The sequence below is a fragment of the Pseudopipra pipra genome, chromosome 7, assembly GCF_036250125.1.
Source record: "Pseudopipra pipra isolate bDixPip1 chromosome 7, bDixPip1.hap1, whole genome shotgun sequence".
NCBI classification, from domain to species: Eukaryota; Metazoa; Chordata; class Aves; order Passeriformes; family Pipridae; genus Pseudopipra; species Pseudopipra pipra.
In genome coordinates, this window is record NC_087555.1 from 29,752,487 (window position 1) to 29,769,750 (window position 17,264).

The following is a 17,264-nucleotide window of genomic DNA, read 5'->3' on the forward strand; positions in this document are numbered from 1 at the left end:
ATTATATGTTAGCAGCCTGACAATCCATGCAGTGAATTCAAACAGACAATATTTTTAACAGCTCATAACAAATAAAGTTCTGATTCACTTGTGTCACATGCTTTTCCATTAGAAAGAACAGAAAGGGCTTTGCATTGAACTTTAAGTGTTACTGTCATGACTGTAGGAACCTGCTCTCATTCTAAATTCATTCTGCTGTTTGTAGTTTGAAACGAGGTCAAGATCACCTCAGTTCTGATTGCTGTTAGCTGAGCATTTGTCTCTAAGTGCAAATGTATCTAGTAAAACTCTTCTCCAGAAGATTTCTTCATAACTGTTAAATCTGCCAGTAAGTCTCCGCTGTCCGGGGACTCCAGCTGTGATATGTGAATGAATCAGAGGCTGCTGGAATCAGGAATGGGGCCAAAGACAGTGTAGAGATAGCTATTATTTAAAGGTAATTGAGTGGAATGGGCAAAAGAACAAGCTCAAGAAAAATAGAAGCCCCTCAGGATACCCATGCTCTGCCTTTCACCCTGCAGCTGAGGTCCCAGGTTCTTGATTGAGTCTGCTTTTCTGCTTCTCTCAAAAACAAAGAGCATAAAACCTGGTTTTTTTTACTCCTAATACAAAACTGTACTACTGTCCATTCTAACATGAGAAAGGCTGAGAACTGGTCTATTTGGTTTATCTTCCTAAACCTGTGTTGGATATAATGTATGTTTTCTGGAAAGGAAAACTGAGTGGAAATTTTTGAGTCTTGGCTACTTAGGAAGTTAAGCGTCTCACTGCACACAGGCACTGAAGAGCATTTTAAGTGAGAAACAGAACTTTTCACTGCATCATAATGCACAATTGGGAATGTAGATAGCTAGATTCAGAAGAGTTAAAACTAGGCATGAGGAATCAACCTATTAATCAAAATTGAGGCATTTATTTAATAATTTTAAATGCTTTTAAAAATTGTATTCTGCACAGTACCTATGTGCTTGATGTAATTCCTATTTCTCTTTTCCCCCATCTCTCATTCATAGTCACTAGCATATTCCCTCTTTTTAGCCTGCAGTAGCAGAATCTAGGTTGAGGTGAGACTGATGTTTGGCTGGCTGCTGAATCTTGCTTTAACTGTAGAGGCAAAAAGGGAGAAGGACTTTGATACCGATTGGCTGCTTGTGGACTAAGAGGTAAAACAGAAAGTACAATAAATGGACTGCTAAAATTATCAGACTTTGTGTCTCAATTAGGAAGCAGAGAAAGCATCAGAAGATTTTACATGTTCCCATGAGTTATTGGTAGCTTATATAGGTCTTTGGTTACAGCCAGGTACCATTCCTGAATTTACTGGTGGATCTCCTGGCTCTTGAGTGTGATGCTTCTGTGTTGTGTGTTACATCTGTGATATGTAACAAATAGCGTGTTGCAAAATGTTTGTAGAAACATTCAGGCCATTTGGAGATTATGTGGTTTGCAATTATGCAAGCATTTTTTTTTAATTTAAATTTTAATTTATTCAGAAACATTCTCTCTACCATCCATGCAAATATAGTGGGTCTTCTCTTCCCGTGCCCTTTGAAAAGTATAAGGGAAAGAGGAGGTGTCCAAATTCTTGTTGGGCTGATAATCGTGTTATGGATCCTGTCTTAAGAAAAACGTGAAGTGTGACCATTAAGTGGGCAGGATCTGGAGTGTACTGAGGCTGCAGTTTGAATGTTTCTGGATCAGAGTCGAAATGTGAAGTACTTTCTGATCCAAACACAGTTCAAGATATTTCATTGATCTTGAGTGAATAAGGTGTCTGTCTTCTGCCCATGAAGGTTACAGCAGAGTTAGATGCCTGGAATGAAGATCTGCTGAGGCAAATGAATGATTTCAATACTGAAGACCTCACTCTGGCTGAGCAGCGACTGCAGCGTCACACTGAGCGCAAGTTGGCCATGAACAATATGACCTTTGAAGTCATCCAGCAAGGGCAAGATTTACACCAGTACATCATGGAGGTCCAGGCTTCAGGTGAGCAGGACAATTTGATCTCTATTTTACATGGGGGGGGGAAAAAAATCCCAAAAAACACACCCAAAGCAAAAACAAGAAAAAACCCCAACTCCCACAAAATATGTTTCAAACGAAAATAGCCCAATACATATTAAATACATCAGCTTTTAACATAACTATGAGCAATACCTGTTTCTCCACACCGGAATTGTTTCAAAAGTTTTGGTAATTATTGGATTCAGGATTTTATGTTAACTGCTGCTTCTTTGAGACTGAAACTCATGGAGGAAATGAAGCTAAATTTCAAGTTTCATTCAGAAATTTTCACAACTGCAGGATGGAGTTTGTGATTGACTCCAAAGTGGATGGAGAGGGGAGGGTGAGATAACATGCTGTGGTAGGTCTTTGTCGTTGCACCGGCTCAGAAACAAGCACTGCAGAGTCACGAGTTACAGATCCTTGAGCTGGGCAGTCAGACCTCAGGTCTGGATGAAGTCTAGTTGTTCTAGACTCCTAAGCTTGTTAAACTTCCTGCAACTGGACTTTATTGACTGACCAGATGTGCTGGCTTCCTTCTCCACAGACCTGAGTACCTGTTCCCTGTGCCACATTTCAGGGTGCAGACATGCCCAACAGAAAGAGAGACAGGAGTGAGGGAGAGAAAGAAACTAGTTTTGCAAGAGTCCTCTAGGAAAGAATCCAAATATAAGAGCCTTGAAAGCAGTCATGAAATGGAACTCTTGTTTCCAGCCAGTTCTACCTGGAATTATTTTGTATAAAAAGGGAACATGATAAACCATACTGGAATTTTCCTTTTCAGAGTGCACTTGAAATTTAAAGGTAGCAACTTGGATGTTAAAAAAACCCCCTTTGGTATGTGCTCTTAAATGAAAGACTTGATTCATTTTGATAGGGAGTCTGTCTGATACTTTTACTCTGCTTTTCAGCAGTAGGATCCTATTTTCTAATACATCATATGCAGGATTTTTGTATCCTTGCATTTTGCATTTGGAAAAGGAATATCATAATTCAGATTAATCACTGCGTAAAGCCCAGAAGCGAATGTTACTTGTGAAGTGCTTTAACCTTCTTAAATGTCTGGAAAGAGTGCAAAGCAAGAGCAGTTCTTTCCCTCTCAATCTGCACTTTTGAAATAAGAAGTTTTTATTCTTTGGCAAACATTTTACCTCTAGGCACCTACATTTAAAAAAATCTGGCAGTACTCAGCCTGATTTGGCAAGCTGAACTCAGCAGAGGCTTAAGGACTGCTACAAGAGTATGTTGTGAACGAGACAATCCGGTGCTTTGTGTGAACCGTGTGTGTGAGCTTCTCTGAGATCTGCCCACACGATGTCTGGCCCTGTGCTTCAGCTTCCTTGCTTTCTAGGACAGAAAACTTGTTCTAATAGATTGGTTCAGATGCTTGTGCTTTTTTGATTGTTTGTTTTTAATCGTGGAAGAGTCATATAAGTAAGAATCTGTGGGAGGTAAAGAATATGATCCACAACAAAGCCAGAAGTTTCAGTGACAGATTTTTTAGAAAATAGAAAATAAGTAAATTCTGTGTCTTTCAAGAAGTTAGAAACAAATTCTTTTGGATTGTAGACAAAAGATTAGAAACTAAATGAAGTGACTTGTAAAATGTTTTTGTAAGATTATCTAAGATCACTTTCTATGAAGCCTACCCAATAAAAATCCACTGCTCCCAAAGGCAAGGAAGCAGAAGCCCCATAGGAAGTAGCGTAACTGTAGTTAATCAAAGATAATGGTAATGTCTGCCATGCATGGAATGCTAAATGCTGGGAGAATGGCAAAATAAGGGAGAGAGATGGTATGTGGGAGCCTACTGTTTCTTACTTCAATAAAGGACAGTTATACTTCATAAAAAAAGTGGTTTGATTTTACTCCCTCTTTCTGAATCCTTTATCACAGTCATTCAGTGTATAAGGTAAGGGATGATTGTTCTTAACTGCCGGAGCTGCAAACTTGCAGGAGTCCTGGGAAATCAGCTGCTCTTGCTGCTTCCTATTGTACACTGTCACCATTGCTACCATCAAAACTCAGCTGTAGCTATAGAAGATAAAGCCAGAAAAAATGTGATTTTCCAGAGCCATTCTACCTAACCAAGTCACCCTTAATTGACCAAGTTTCTTCCTTTCCCTATAAATCTCTTTGAGCTTTATTCTTTTTAACATGTCACACAGGAAACTGATTCAGTTTTGATCACTCTGTCATTTGGCTTGGAGGTCTTTAAGCCAGCAAGTCTGTCAGATAAAATCACATCCAGGTGTTTCCATGCATGATGCCTTTTTTTTCTCAGAAGTCTCGTGGAGGTAGAAAATAAAGGTTTTGGACGTTTGCCCACAATTTTTGCATGTCCAATGCAGACTTGAAGCAGTGATTCTTACAGGGCTGTGGAGTGTGTGGAAATCCCTGTGAACATGCTCATGTTGTTGCAATAAATCCAAAGGTTCAGACTCTGTGTGGATATTGAGGGCATCTGTGCACATCAGGCATCGGCACAAGTCCTGTATTTCCTAAGTTCCATACAGCTCAGGGTTATATTCCTGTGATTCCATCCACTATTCCAGTGCATGTGAGTGAGCCTGCTTTGGATTAGCCTGTTTTCACCAGCAGAATAATTATTTTTCAAAGAAATGTTTGTTTTTATTAGGGAATATCTAAGATCTGGAAGTCAGGTTGTGTTTTCTGAAATTTAGCAGTACTTGCAAATTGTCTTCATATCTCACTAAAATCTGTGTCTTTAACTAAACTTATTTGCATTTAGAGACTATTATAACAGTATTCTTAACCAAGACTGGACTTTTGAATGAGCCAGCTCTTTTTATTTCAACAAACCTATCTGCTATTTTTCCAGTTTGATTGTAGCTCTCTGCTGCTGATAGCAAAGCTAAATATGTGGGTAAATATTCTCAAAAATGGATATTGATTTTTTTGGGTGCCTAACTTTATATGTTGAAGGGTCCTGGCATTTTCAAAAGTGACAGCTTGGACATTTCTGAGAAATCCATTTCCCATGGAAAGTTTAGGATAATATTTTAGTAGTGATTTAGCACTTTGGTCCAAGCTGCGGTGATGACACAGTCATGTAATTTTTTTTGCATATGCAACTTAGTAATTCTCATTCTAGGAATTAAGAGAGTTACTCTCTAATAGCTGGTTATCATATCATATCATGGCTAGGCTTCACGAACGAAGATTTAGGAAGGCTCTATCCACGTTTGTTACAAGCACACTGGTGGCTTATGAGGCCAATACGAGATAGACATATCCGATTGCAAAAGGCAATAGCTGGTTAATTGATTATACAAATTTATTTGATTATTAAAGTCCATTTGCATTGTCAGCATCATTGTCATAATGAGCCCTACAGCTGGGAGTCTCTCATGGTTTACAGAGCTCCCTTTTTATATCTTAGAAGCAATTTGTCTAAGTCAAGCCTGAAACACTGTAAAGCTGAAGTTGGGGACATTTATTCAGTCCCAACCTGATATGTGGAAAATTCAAAGCTGTTTTGGTTCCTGGTCATCAAGTTAACATTGTTCACCTTTTCTCCCAGCGTTGCATTGCTTAAAAGGGAAGTGGAAACCTATTACATTTTGTTTGTGATGTCCTTTATAGTTAGTTATAACTACAGTTTATATTGCAAAGAAGAGAATATAAACTGCTATCGCAGGCTTCTAATATTTCAGCCTGAAGCAGATTCAAAGCTGTTTCAAAACAGTTTTTTACAGGTCAAAAAGCTTTCCTCAGACTGAATTGTACCTCACATTGCGAACAGTTCAGGTGTCACTAATGCATGTTTTGTAGGATGCCAGTTAGTGTGGCTCAGTACTCTTTTCTGTAGTATTTTTTAAAAAATATTTTCAATTCAATATCGTTCCCTTGACATCTGCTGCACTGTTTGATATATCAGAAGAAAATGGCAACCACGTTTGGTTTATCAGAAAGTCACCTGTGCTTTTCGAGCTGTCAAAGCACAATGTAAAGATAATATGTATGAAATTATTCAGGAAACAAAGCTTTCTATCTTGCAAACCAATTCTTGAGAAGAATAAGCGTTCTCACCGCATGTGCTGGCACTGTAGAATAAATCTGCATGACATATGACAAGCAGGAAAGGGCAGATCATTCATCATGGGGAGCGCAGGCTGCCCTTGGATAGCATCCCAGGCAGTTCACTGGTTGCTGCTGATGAGTTAGCACAATCAGAACCAGACCAGCTGAGTGTGCACGAAGGAAAACCGTGCATTTAATATCCAATAGGTGTAGTGAAGTCAAGCATACAAAAAGCCGTCATGTCCTGAGGATACAGAACCATATGCAGGCTAATTGTAGCAACAATGCCTGGTGTCTGGCAATTGAAAGGAACTTCACTCCCAAGAATAGAAACACATATTAAATTTCCAGTTTTAAATGGGAAGCCAGGGGCCATTCCACTTTATTTGGTAATGAAGGAACTGTTTTGTTTTGGCTGGGAAAGGGAATAAGCCAATCATTTGCATTCCCATGTGCTTTTTCTGATAAAACCAGAAACCAGAAAAAGGGGATAGGGTTAGTAATAAGGTCATGTTTATTTTGCACACTGTCCTCTGTAGATATGGTTGTGAGAGAGAAGGAAAGTCATGAGTCTCTGAGGAGGATAAAGGAGGAGGCCAATACAACTTTCTAAATGGGTTTTTTAAAGTGTCCAAGTTTTTATTTCAGCAGCTTCTAATTAACACATTTCTTATATTATTCCATGAAATCAAATGGCTTTGGAGAAAAGTGCAGTGTTTTCTCAGCATTACTGCAATTAGATTATTTTTATATTAGGTTCCTGATCCTTCCTGCATTGAGGCCAATGGCAAAATTCCAATAGACCTCAGTGAGGGAAGAGTTGGGTCTTTATTAGTTTATAGTCACAGGGATTACAGTAACATGGGATGACATCATATTTCCTCCCGGCCAGACTTCCCCAATTGCACTGGTAACATACCCAGCAATGTTATTGCATGGGTGTAAGCGAGAAGGAAGGTGTGAAGCTCTGTGTTGTATTTCTTGTAATGACTATACACAAGGCTCAAAGTGTCATAAGAAAATTCAGGAGGTAGGAAGGGCCTCAAAAGGTCCCTCTTTCAATCTCCTGATCAAGTCAGGGCCAGCTGTGAAATGAGACCAGGGGATTATCAATCTCATGCAGGATGCAAGGGACAGGGAATGTGGTACCTGTCCACCTTTTCTCTCTGATATGTTACGACTGGACAAAAGCCAGTCTGTGGAATAATTCTGAACTATAGGATGGTTTGAACTAATTCATTTTTAATGATCCTCTGTGTCCAGATGGAGAAAAAGTTTGGGCTGTGGAGATCTCTGTACTTGTAATACTACTGTAGATCTGGTGACTAGAGTTTACTTCCTGTATTTCACTTTTGTATTTTCATCTTCATCTCTTTTCTCTTTTAAGGTTTTTTTCAACATACATTTCTAAAGTGTAAGTTAATGAATTACTGTAATAAAGGGAGTTTTTTTCTGTCTTTTTTATAAATTTGATGTTCATGGAAGTTTCTGAGAAAGACTCTGTCTAAATCATGTCCTACTGGCCAGATGCTGATGGGCAAGATGAGCAATGATCACCAGAGAAACACTACTTTGTGGAAAAATGTAGTGAGGCAGAGTAGGAAACTGAGAAAGCCAAATATTACGTGTGAGAAAATTTAATGAGAAATAATTACTCAGATAGTTGCAAATCAATGTGTTAGATGGCAAAAAATTTTGAAATTCACATTTATGCAAAATTGAAATTTCAGTGATATCTCTCTCTCTGCATGTTACAGGTATTGAGCTGATCTGTGAAAAAGACATTGATCTTGCAACACAGGTTCAAGAACTGCTGGAATTCCTTCATGAGAAACAGCATGAGCTGGAGCTTAATGCTGACCAAACTCACAAGAGGTTAGAGCAGTGCCTACAGCTCCGGCACCTACAGGCTGAAGTCAAGCAGGTGAGAGCTTTTAACCACCCATAAGGAGTTTAAATGGATTTTCAGCCATTACATACGTGCAACTGCTAAACCAGCTTTTGCCAAGCAGCATACCTTTAGGAGGACAATCTTAATCCCTCTTTGCTTAACAATACTTGATTTGCTGACAGGCTACAGAATGGCCCTTTGGCTGCATGAATAGATATTAGGAGTCTGCTGATATCTGACCCAATAACTTCTCAACTGGAGAAAATGCATCAAACTCCAAGTGTTCTGAGAATATAATTATTTGATTTGGGACTCAGACTTAAGCTGAGGTGGAGAATTGGCCCAAAGCAAAGGAAACTGAGCTGCGAGGTCTAACTATGAAATTATAGTAGTTTCACCTTTTCACTTATTGCTATACAACTGTTGACCTGCAGGAATCTTTAACATCTTCTGGTGATTCAAAAAATTCTGGCTGTGGTCTTTAGATCCAAGGTCTTGTTTAGACATCTCAGTATTGTTACATTGCCTTTCTTTCAGTTTTCATCCTAGTGTAGGCAGTCATGTTCTGCCTCCATTGCTTTTCCCTAATATTTAATTTGGATGCCTCATGTTTCTTTGTTTTCCTTTGCTGCACAGGGTGACACTCCACTTCCTGGTCCTAACCCATAGGTGGCTTCACACTGCAGTGTATGTCTGAATTTCAAAGGAATGGTCTTGGTTTCATTAGGAGAACCAAGAACATCTTTTCAGACACCTGGAATATTGAGGTTTCTATTTTACCTGTACAAGTGGCTGAGGGGGTGGGAGAGGTGCCCAAATACTACAAGGTGTTCATTGAAAAGATTTGCTTATTTGTTTACTACATATGTATACATATATATATTCATACATATGTATATATGTATGCTGAATCCTTAGTACGTATGATCATAAATATTCACTTTTGAAGAGGGAATAGCCAAGTGATACTTTACCTGAATTGTTTCATCATCACTGGACAAAAATCCTTAATTCTCAGACAACACTCAAGCTAGAAGCTGGAGCACCTACACTAGTGCATACATTTTCTTTCAAAGTCTGTTATGATGTGAATATTTTGCAACCCTACCTAAAACCTAAAAGTAGCATAAAACTATCCTAAGTTTTTATTTTTAAATGTAGTCATTTTGCATTTGTGATTATTGAAGATGAACTCCTCATGAAGTTCTAGAGCTCTGTAGAGTGCTTTGGCTTTCTTCTGGAAAAAAAGAGAGACTCTGTGATATTTATAATCACCACTGTAATATGATTATGAATTGTATCCTTTTTTTTTCCATAGGTTCCCCAAGTTTCTTACACAGAGCTTAGCTAAGCTTGGAGTTTTGTGTGATAGATTTATGATCGAGTAGAGACATTTTATGACAGAAAACAGGAGGTTATACCTGTAGTAGAAATGCTAAAGATGCAGGTTGCCCACTTGCCCAGGATGAAGTGCAGTGGGTCAGGCCTGTGGCTGCTCCTGGAGCCATACAGTGACAGTGCAGCACTTTCTGCAGGTACTTCATGTCACCTACCTTATTATCAAGTATCTGCCGGGCCTTAAGTATTTTACAACCCAAAAACTACCCAAAGGAAGTAGTTATAGGACTGAGCTATCTAATACTGTGAGAGAACAGCTGTCTTTAATTAGTATTTCCTTGATGGAGCTTGGGACCATGTGAGCTCTCGTTACTAAGTGACCTTTCGGCAAACCAATAGTGAAAACATTTTATTTGTTCAGCTGAATACTAAGGGCTCCTTTGCTTGTTAACCTATAAATTACCACAGCTACAGTTTCCCTTAGGAAGAGGCCAGTTACAATATTTCTGTGTCCTATCTATTTGGTTTCCTGTAGATGAGTCATATTCCCAACCATTTAGTGGGATTGGGAAATATATTGATTTTGGCTTGTAGTTCATTTCCAATCTGGTCCAGGCTTCCTTCACTTTAATTTTAGTGCATCTGAGACGATGGATGATCTCATTACTAAATTGCTCTTGCTCTTGTGAGTGGGGTGAGATGTGGTTGCTGCAAGACACCTACTGTAGCTGTGTTAAGTTCTGCTGACACAGTAAAATTGGTCAAGGCTGCTACATGTACATGTGTTTGCATTTTGATATAATGGCTCATGGAAATAAAAAGTCTTTTAACTGTCTCTATCTATTTAAGTTTCATTTACCAGAGATTTCTGCTTTATATCATATGCGCCAAGGGTTTGAATGCCAAGACAATGAACTGAAGTTTGGGACCATTAAAGCAGAACGATTCCAAATTAGATGTTCTGTGAACTGCTTTAGAGTGGAAATAGTAAAGATCAGTAATTCACAAACTCTTTGTTATTAAGGAAGATCCTGCCCAAGCCTGATTTCCCTCATTTGGATCCTACTCATTTCTGACAGAAACTACAGAGGTTGGACTGCTTACATAAAAGTAATAGCAGAATAGATTTGTGGAGATCAGTTTAAAGAAAACAAACTCTAATGCTGCGCCTGCAGCTGTTTGGCTTCCCTATCCCCTTATTTTATCTTTGTATGGTTTGGTTTTTTTTTTTTCTTGATAAGTGTTGAACTTGACCTAATTTTCTTCAAGATATCCTCACAGTGCCCCACTACACTTGCTTTTGAGGTTGTTTTGAAGAATATTTAATCCTTTTGATGTGCCTGTTATCCATCTACTTTTGCTGTTTGGCATTAGATTTGCTTCCATATGTATATGCCCAAAGGATGATGGGAAGTAGTCATTTGAGAGACACTGAATATATTTGTTTTTTCCTAATCTAACATCAAATAGCTCCTGGAAACCTGATGCAGTTTTGAACATGGCTAAAATTTCCAGAGGTTGTCCTTGCTGATGGCTGTGTCTGTGTGGTACAGTCCTGTCAAAGAAGCTGTAAAGGGTCTGGAGATGTAAAAGATTCACTTACATTGTTTTATCATTTAAACTTAAAAATCTTTTCCCATACAACTTGACAGGTATCCATTGCAAGGCCTTAAGTCTCTTTTAGAAACATGAAGGAAGGCATTTGGACTAAACTAAACAGTAGACAAAAGTTCTACGTGATACAGAGCTCTCATTCCTTAAGAATGGCTGCACAAAGGGTGCCTCAATGTTTATTTTTCCTGGAGAATCTGCTTCTGTGCTCAGTGAAGATGGCAAAGTTTCAAGGGAGAAATTATGAATTTTAGAAGAATTTGGTTCTATTATTTAATTAAAGATAAGGTGTTGTACAGGAGTGTAGCCTCTTTAAAACAAATTGGAGTCAAAAGTGGGAGTTGTTTCAGAACTGTGGTGGCTGCCCTGTAAATAACCCATTCCTTGCAGAGAAACTGTTCTCCAGTGTCAAGTGGCTGTTATATAAGATGCTGTAAAAGTATTTCTGCTTCTCTGCTATTAAAAAAAAAAAAAAAGTTAGGCATTTTAAGAGAGTCTTTGGAGATTTATTTAACCACAGAATTATTTAATCAGTGCTTCTACAAAGCTGATAAAATCCGTAATTTGTAGGAAATGTCTGTTTAAAGCCATCTTTTTCTGTCGACCCAACAGCATGTTGCCAGATATGGTGAATCTGTTAATATAGGAAATGATCATAGAAGGGTCTTGGTTCTGTATTAGCAGCTTCCCTACATATTTTAATGACAAGGTATTAAACACTTTATGAGTAGGAGTCAGCTTGTGAGCAGGTCTTGTAAACCAGATACAGAGGTGTAAATGCTATATTTTTAGCATAGATAGTATTTTCTACACTCTAAATTGTCCAAGTCAGGATGTATTGTGGTGTGTAAAATGTGAAAGCATGTCTTGCATTATCATGTCCTCACTTCAAGTCTTTCCCAGGTACAGTGATCCTTTGATTAATTTCAGTGTTTGGTACCACGTAGTTGATAATAATGTAGGTTTCTAGTCTGATGGATTATAGAAAATACCAGCCAGTATAATTGTCCTATGATAACTCGATTTCTTTTCCTGTAAATCTTTGTGGCACTTCCCACAGGAACAATTACACCTGATGATGAAAGAAAGAAAGCTGACAAATGAAATCTACCACACTGTTGTACTGAGCAGAATGTAATTTTCTACAAATTGGGGTCAGCTACATGTGTAGATGGCTCCCCTTTCTTTCTCCTAGGGAAAACTCATTTTTCTACCCTACAGGGAATTGAATGGCTATAACTAGGGTGATACATGATGTAGGGATACAAAAACAAAGTAACAGAAAGTTTGTATTTCTTTCAGGCAATTTAATGGATCGCTTGGTGAAAATGATAGCACAAAAGGGAAATTACTATGTAGAATACTGCAGCAAAGTCAATTTTGGAACTTTGTAAATCATGAGCTATATTTAGGGCAGTGACTGAGCAGTCAGGATTTCCTGTGCACCCATGAATTGGATTCAGCAACTTTCTGGCTTTACTGGAATAATTTTACACCTACACAGGTAGAAAATAAGCTTTGAGACAACACAGAAAAGAACTTGCACATGTGTTCTGGGTGCTAATTTCTCAAACATGTATCTTAAAATGGCAGAAAATGCTGCTGCTTAAATGTGTGAGTACAAGCTTGATAGATTAATTATGTATATTTAGGATTTGATTCTGCAGTCATTACAGCATGGTTTGCATGTCTACAAATAATCTGAACATCTCTGAAGTAAAGCCTCTTGATTAAATACAAAATGCAGGACCTGATATTTATTCCTAGCTCTGCGTGCAGGTGGAACTCCAACTGCATATTAACTCTATGCTAGATGAAACCATCTGTGCCTTCTTCATCCTCACCCCTAAGCTCTGACTTTTGTGTAAAAGAAATACAGACAAGGGGAGCAGAAAGGTGTTGCAACATCTATGATACCAGTTGGAAATTTGAAAAAGAGAGATCTTTGTTAAATTCAAATCTCCCTCATTATGATTTGTGGTTTTGCTGTGAGGTATTTGAGGGGAACATTCACTTTTGTGATCAAACCTGGAAATGAGTATGAGTACCCTTTGCTATCTAAATATCCATGTAAATACTTTAGAAGTTTAATTCTTCAGGCAATAACTTCTTCAGTAAGATCTTTGCCATGTAAAAACGTAGGTCATTCTTATCCTAGGATTTCTTTCTGCTCCTAGATTCAACATGAGACCACAGTGGGCAAAACACATGGTTGTTCACCCAGCCTGAAGCATTTTCTGATCTGTGACTACATAAACCTTAGTACTGAAGCAGCCTTTCCATAAGCATATCCTTTCTTTACAGGTGCTTGGCTGGATCAGGAATGGGGAATCAATGTTGAATGCAAGCCTTGTCAACGCGAGCTCCCTCTCTGAAGCTGAGCAGCTCCAGCGAGAGCATGAGCAGTTTCAGCTGGCCATAGAGGTAACACCAAGGAGTTAACTTTGTTTCTCCTTCCCAGGTGAACATCATACAAAAGGTTATCTCTTGAGCATCGATCATTGCTTGCTTGAAGGAAGGGGAGGAATAAAAACTTTAGAAAATGAACTTATATCAAACTGATAATGTAGCCAGAGGCTAATAGTGAAATAATTATTTATAACCTGCAGCTAATTTTTCTGCTGTCAGATACCAGCCTTTCCATTCATGAAAATAACACTCACACATCTCCTGGTAATTTCTTTGATAACAAAATAACATTAAAATTCACAAAGTGATCTGAAATGGGAAAAGTTTGTGAAGTCAGTTTCTTCCCACATCCACAGTTTGCAGGTCATTTCACAGCATTCATTTATGAATATCTTTGTTACTGGATAATGCTCTCACACTAGATCTTTTTCATTCAGCTCTCCTTTTGTGGACAGCAGAAGAGAAACTCATTCAAACTCTCATCCTCAAATAAGTTTGACAAAGAGGCAAGAGAGGCAATTTTTCAGAATTGCCTGCTAAACTGCTTTTGCCCCTTCTTGCTCTGGAGTAACAACACATCTTTGACCTGGCCCTTGAAAACTGGTTGTGAGCCAAGCCATTTGCCTCACTTACAGGGCCAGGACTTGGCAGGAGGAATAACACCTAATTTGAGCTGCTTTCCTTTGAATGAGAAAGTAGTGGAGGGCTGACTCCCCTGAGTAGGGCACTACAAGATTTATAGTTAAGTTCAGTACTTCATGTATCTCTGTCAGTACAAATAAACCCTACACTCACAGGGTGTGCTCACTTCAGCTGCTAGAAAGAGGTTCCATTGCTTTCTCCCATTCCTGTTTAACAAGGTGTATGTGCTTCCCAAATTATGTTAATTGTTAGCTACTTACCGAGCAAAGAACAAGCTGCAGAATCCCTATATATTTGAAAATTAAGCCAAACTTTAAACTAGGAAACTATGGAAATTCGAAGAGATGCCTGACTCTGTAAGGGGGGCAGGGGGAAGAAGGAGGGGAGAATGTCTCCTGGTAAACTTGGAATAAGTCAATATACATCCTAGTGTTGCTAGTAAGTATAGAGTTTAAATCTTAGCTAATGATCTATTTGGATCCAGCTCCACTCACAGTAAGGAAAGAGTAGCTGCTGCAGCTCCTAAAGGAAAAGGAAGAAGTTTTCTGTCAATTCTGTGTGAGCTGGCTGGTACCAAGCTGTGCTGACCACATATTGGCAGCCACCACCAGACAGCAGCGGGGAACAAGACACCCACTGGCTGAGTTATCACAGCTTGCTGCCATCGGGGAAGTGCTTGTACTTGGTGGTAAATGCAAATCACAGAGGGAGAAGAGGGTTACACCACAGTAAGGGGAAAATAAGTTTTCGAAGGGAGAAAACACTAGATTAAATATTTAAAATGTTTAAAGCTCAACATGGGGAAGAGATCAGCAAAGCACACAGGGTAGGCCATTCTCTAAAGGCATTCTAGATGTGGAATTGATTTTCAGTTGAAACCCTTTAAAGTCTGTTTAAAACAAGTATTACAATTCTAACATCAGTAAAGCAGCTGGATATTAAATTTAACCAGTTGTTCTTGAACATCTTCCTAAGTGTTTCTGCCAAGTATTAATGCTTACTTTTTGCTAATAGCTTTCTCTACATTGCAGTATTCATCAGTGTATTACTAGATGATTTCAAGCTTCTTTCCAGGTTCAAGGACTAGATCATAAAAGTATCACATGAGAATTTGTCAGTGGCAGTTACAAATGGGATGTAGCACAGAGGAGTCTTTGAGAGATTTTAGAGCTTCTGTTCAGAAGATTAAAATCGAATACTGGACTAAGCTATGTCTGAACACAGTTACTCAAGAGGCTTTGAAGAGACTGGGGCTATTTTACTTTCAGCAGGCCACAGAGGGAAGTGTAGCCACCACTTGGTAATTCTGAGAGGAGCTGGTACAGGCTGGGGAATAGGGCAGTCAGGAATTCAGTCCTACCTGTAAAGTGACCACTGAATAAATTGGGGAACGGTGGAGAAAATGGTTTGACCCTCCCCAGTTCTGACCTTAAAGGTAGCACGGTCTAGTCTCTAATGTGAGTGAACTGACTTTCAGAAATGTATCTTCGTGATGTAGTTCATGCACCTTAGTAAGACATCTCCATATCATCTGGGATAGATGTTTTGTATCCTGTGGACAGGACAATTACACACACGAGTAAAGCTGCTGCTGCCAGGTAAATTGCCTGGCAACAGTCAAATTAAGGTGATTAGGCCCATAGTTTGCCAACTCCTCGTTAGGGTTCACTTTTGGATCTGCAGATTGTGTGGCATGCAATCAGCACTGAGGCTGGGTGAGAGCTCAGCACAACAGCTGCCTGCTCTGGGATGACAAAATGGACCCACCAAGAACCCCACCCCAGGTTGCCCAAGGAGCAGTAGCTGATCAGTGGAGCTAACCCATCTTAGCAGTGCTTATGTGTTCCAAGCTCTAATATTGTGTTGCAAATATGTGTGAATAATTGAAACTAAAATGCTTTGCAGAAAGTAACTGTTAACTGAAGGTAACTCTGAAAATATTTCACTCTCTCGCATCTCCATGCTCACGCCTCGCCTCACCTTTCTACCATACATCTGGCACATCTGTACGACCTCTCTTTCCTCCCCTCATACGCAGTCCCTCTTTCATGCCACTTCCTTACAGAAGACACACCAGAGTGCCCTGCAGGTCCAGCAGAAAGCCGAAGTGTTGCTCCAGGCTGGACATTACGATGCCGATGCTATCAGAGAGTGTGCTGAGAAGGTGGCCCTGCACTGGCAGCAGCTGATGCTGAAGATGGAGGACAGGCTCAAACTTGTCAATGCCTCGGTGGCCTTCTATAAAACCTCTGAGCAGGTGAGCAGTGTTGTATCTGGGCCATAGCAGACCTATTTCTGAACTAGTCTAAATTCTTTCTTTGGCAAGTATTGTAACAAAAAAAAACAAACCAAACAAAGCACAACCCCCCAGGGGAAAAAAAACAAACAATGGCAAACAAAGAAAACATGGACAAAAGAAAAGCAGCAAGTGGTTTGTAATAACTTTCATCTTAAAATTTTCAGTGAAGCAATGTAATTCTTGAAGTTGTTTCTTTGGAGTTTTTTTTTTAATTTTTTCCACTTTCAAACAGCAATAATTTTTGAAATCCCACCATTTTTGTTTAAAGTTCTCATGATATCAAACTTAATTTTGAGGAATATAAGTCTGCTTTTACTTGCGAACTGCTTGCAGTAACTGCTTGTTACTTTGTGAGCAGTACTAGCCAGTGTTTTCACTAGTAGTTAAACACCACCATGCTGAAAAAGATGCCAATATGCAAAGGGATTTCTCTTAAATCCACCTGCAACACAGATAATTACAGCAGTAACCCATTGTATGTTAACATTCCAGGTGTTCATGAATTTTAAAACACCTTCCAGTTGGCTGCTGGTATGGTGGGATTATTCATCCCTTGCACAAACAGGTGCCATTTCTACTGTAGTCAGTGAGAATTAGTGCCTCAGTGTGGCTACTCGAATAGCCTTGCCTGATATAATTCACTGCAGTCAGGCAGTTGGTGTTAGCACGGGCATTGCAGGAACCTGTGGTTTTACACAAAGGGCAGCAGCGATTGCCATGACATTTTCTGTTGTCATTATCATCACACAGCTAGTTCCTCAATTAGAGAACCGGACTTGATGAGATTTTTAACACAACTAAATATGTTATTAGAGAAAGAACTTGTTTTTCCTTAACATCAGGCTGTTGATGATCCTTGGGCCACTTTTTGGTGTCATTTGTTTAATGCATTTTTAAGATTAAGATGAATTAATTCCTTATAATGAATGTCTTTTGCTCTGAAGAGTTTCAAACAGATTTACAGTCCCTGATGAATTCAAGATCAAAATGAATTACTGCTGATGGAGCTTTGTGAGAAATGAA

At 39.1% G+C, this 17,264-nt stretch overlaps 1 protein-coding gene across 9 annotated transcripts in view; it reads left to right on the forward strand.

Moving 5' to 3' along the window:
- The window catches only part of KALRN (kalirin RhoGEF kinase), a 507,433-nt gene that overhangs the window by 325,925 nt on the left and 164,244 nt on the right, over nucleotides 1–17,264 (forward strand). For 8 of the 9 annotated variants that reach the window (XM_064661424.1, XM_064661428.1, XM_064661425.1 and 5 more), the window contains exons 15-18: nucleotides 1,794–1,989; nucleotides 7,809–7,975; nucleotides 13,196–13,315; nucleotides 15,981–16,199. In XM_064661424.1, the coding sequence (XP_064517494.1) occupies nucleotides 1,794–1,989; nucleotides 7,809–7,975; nucleotides 13,196–13,315; nucleotides 15,981–16,199 (702 nt within the window). The remainder of the gene's footprint in view (nucleotides 1–1,793; nucleotides 1,990–7,808; nucleotides 7,976–13,195; nucleotides 13,316–15,980; nucleotides 16,200–17,264) is intronic. The other variant, XM_064661426.1, reaches the window with a different exon arrangement.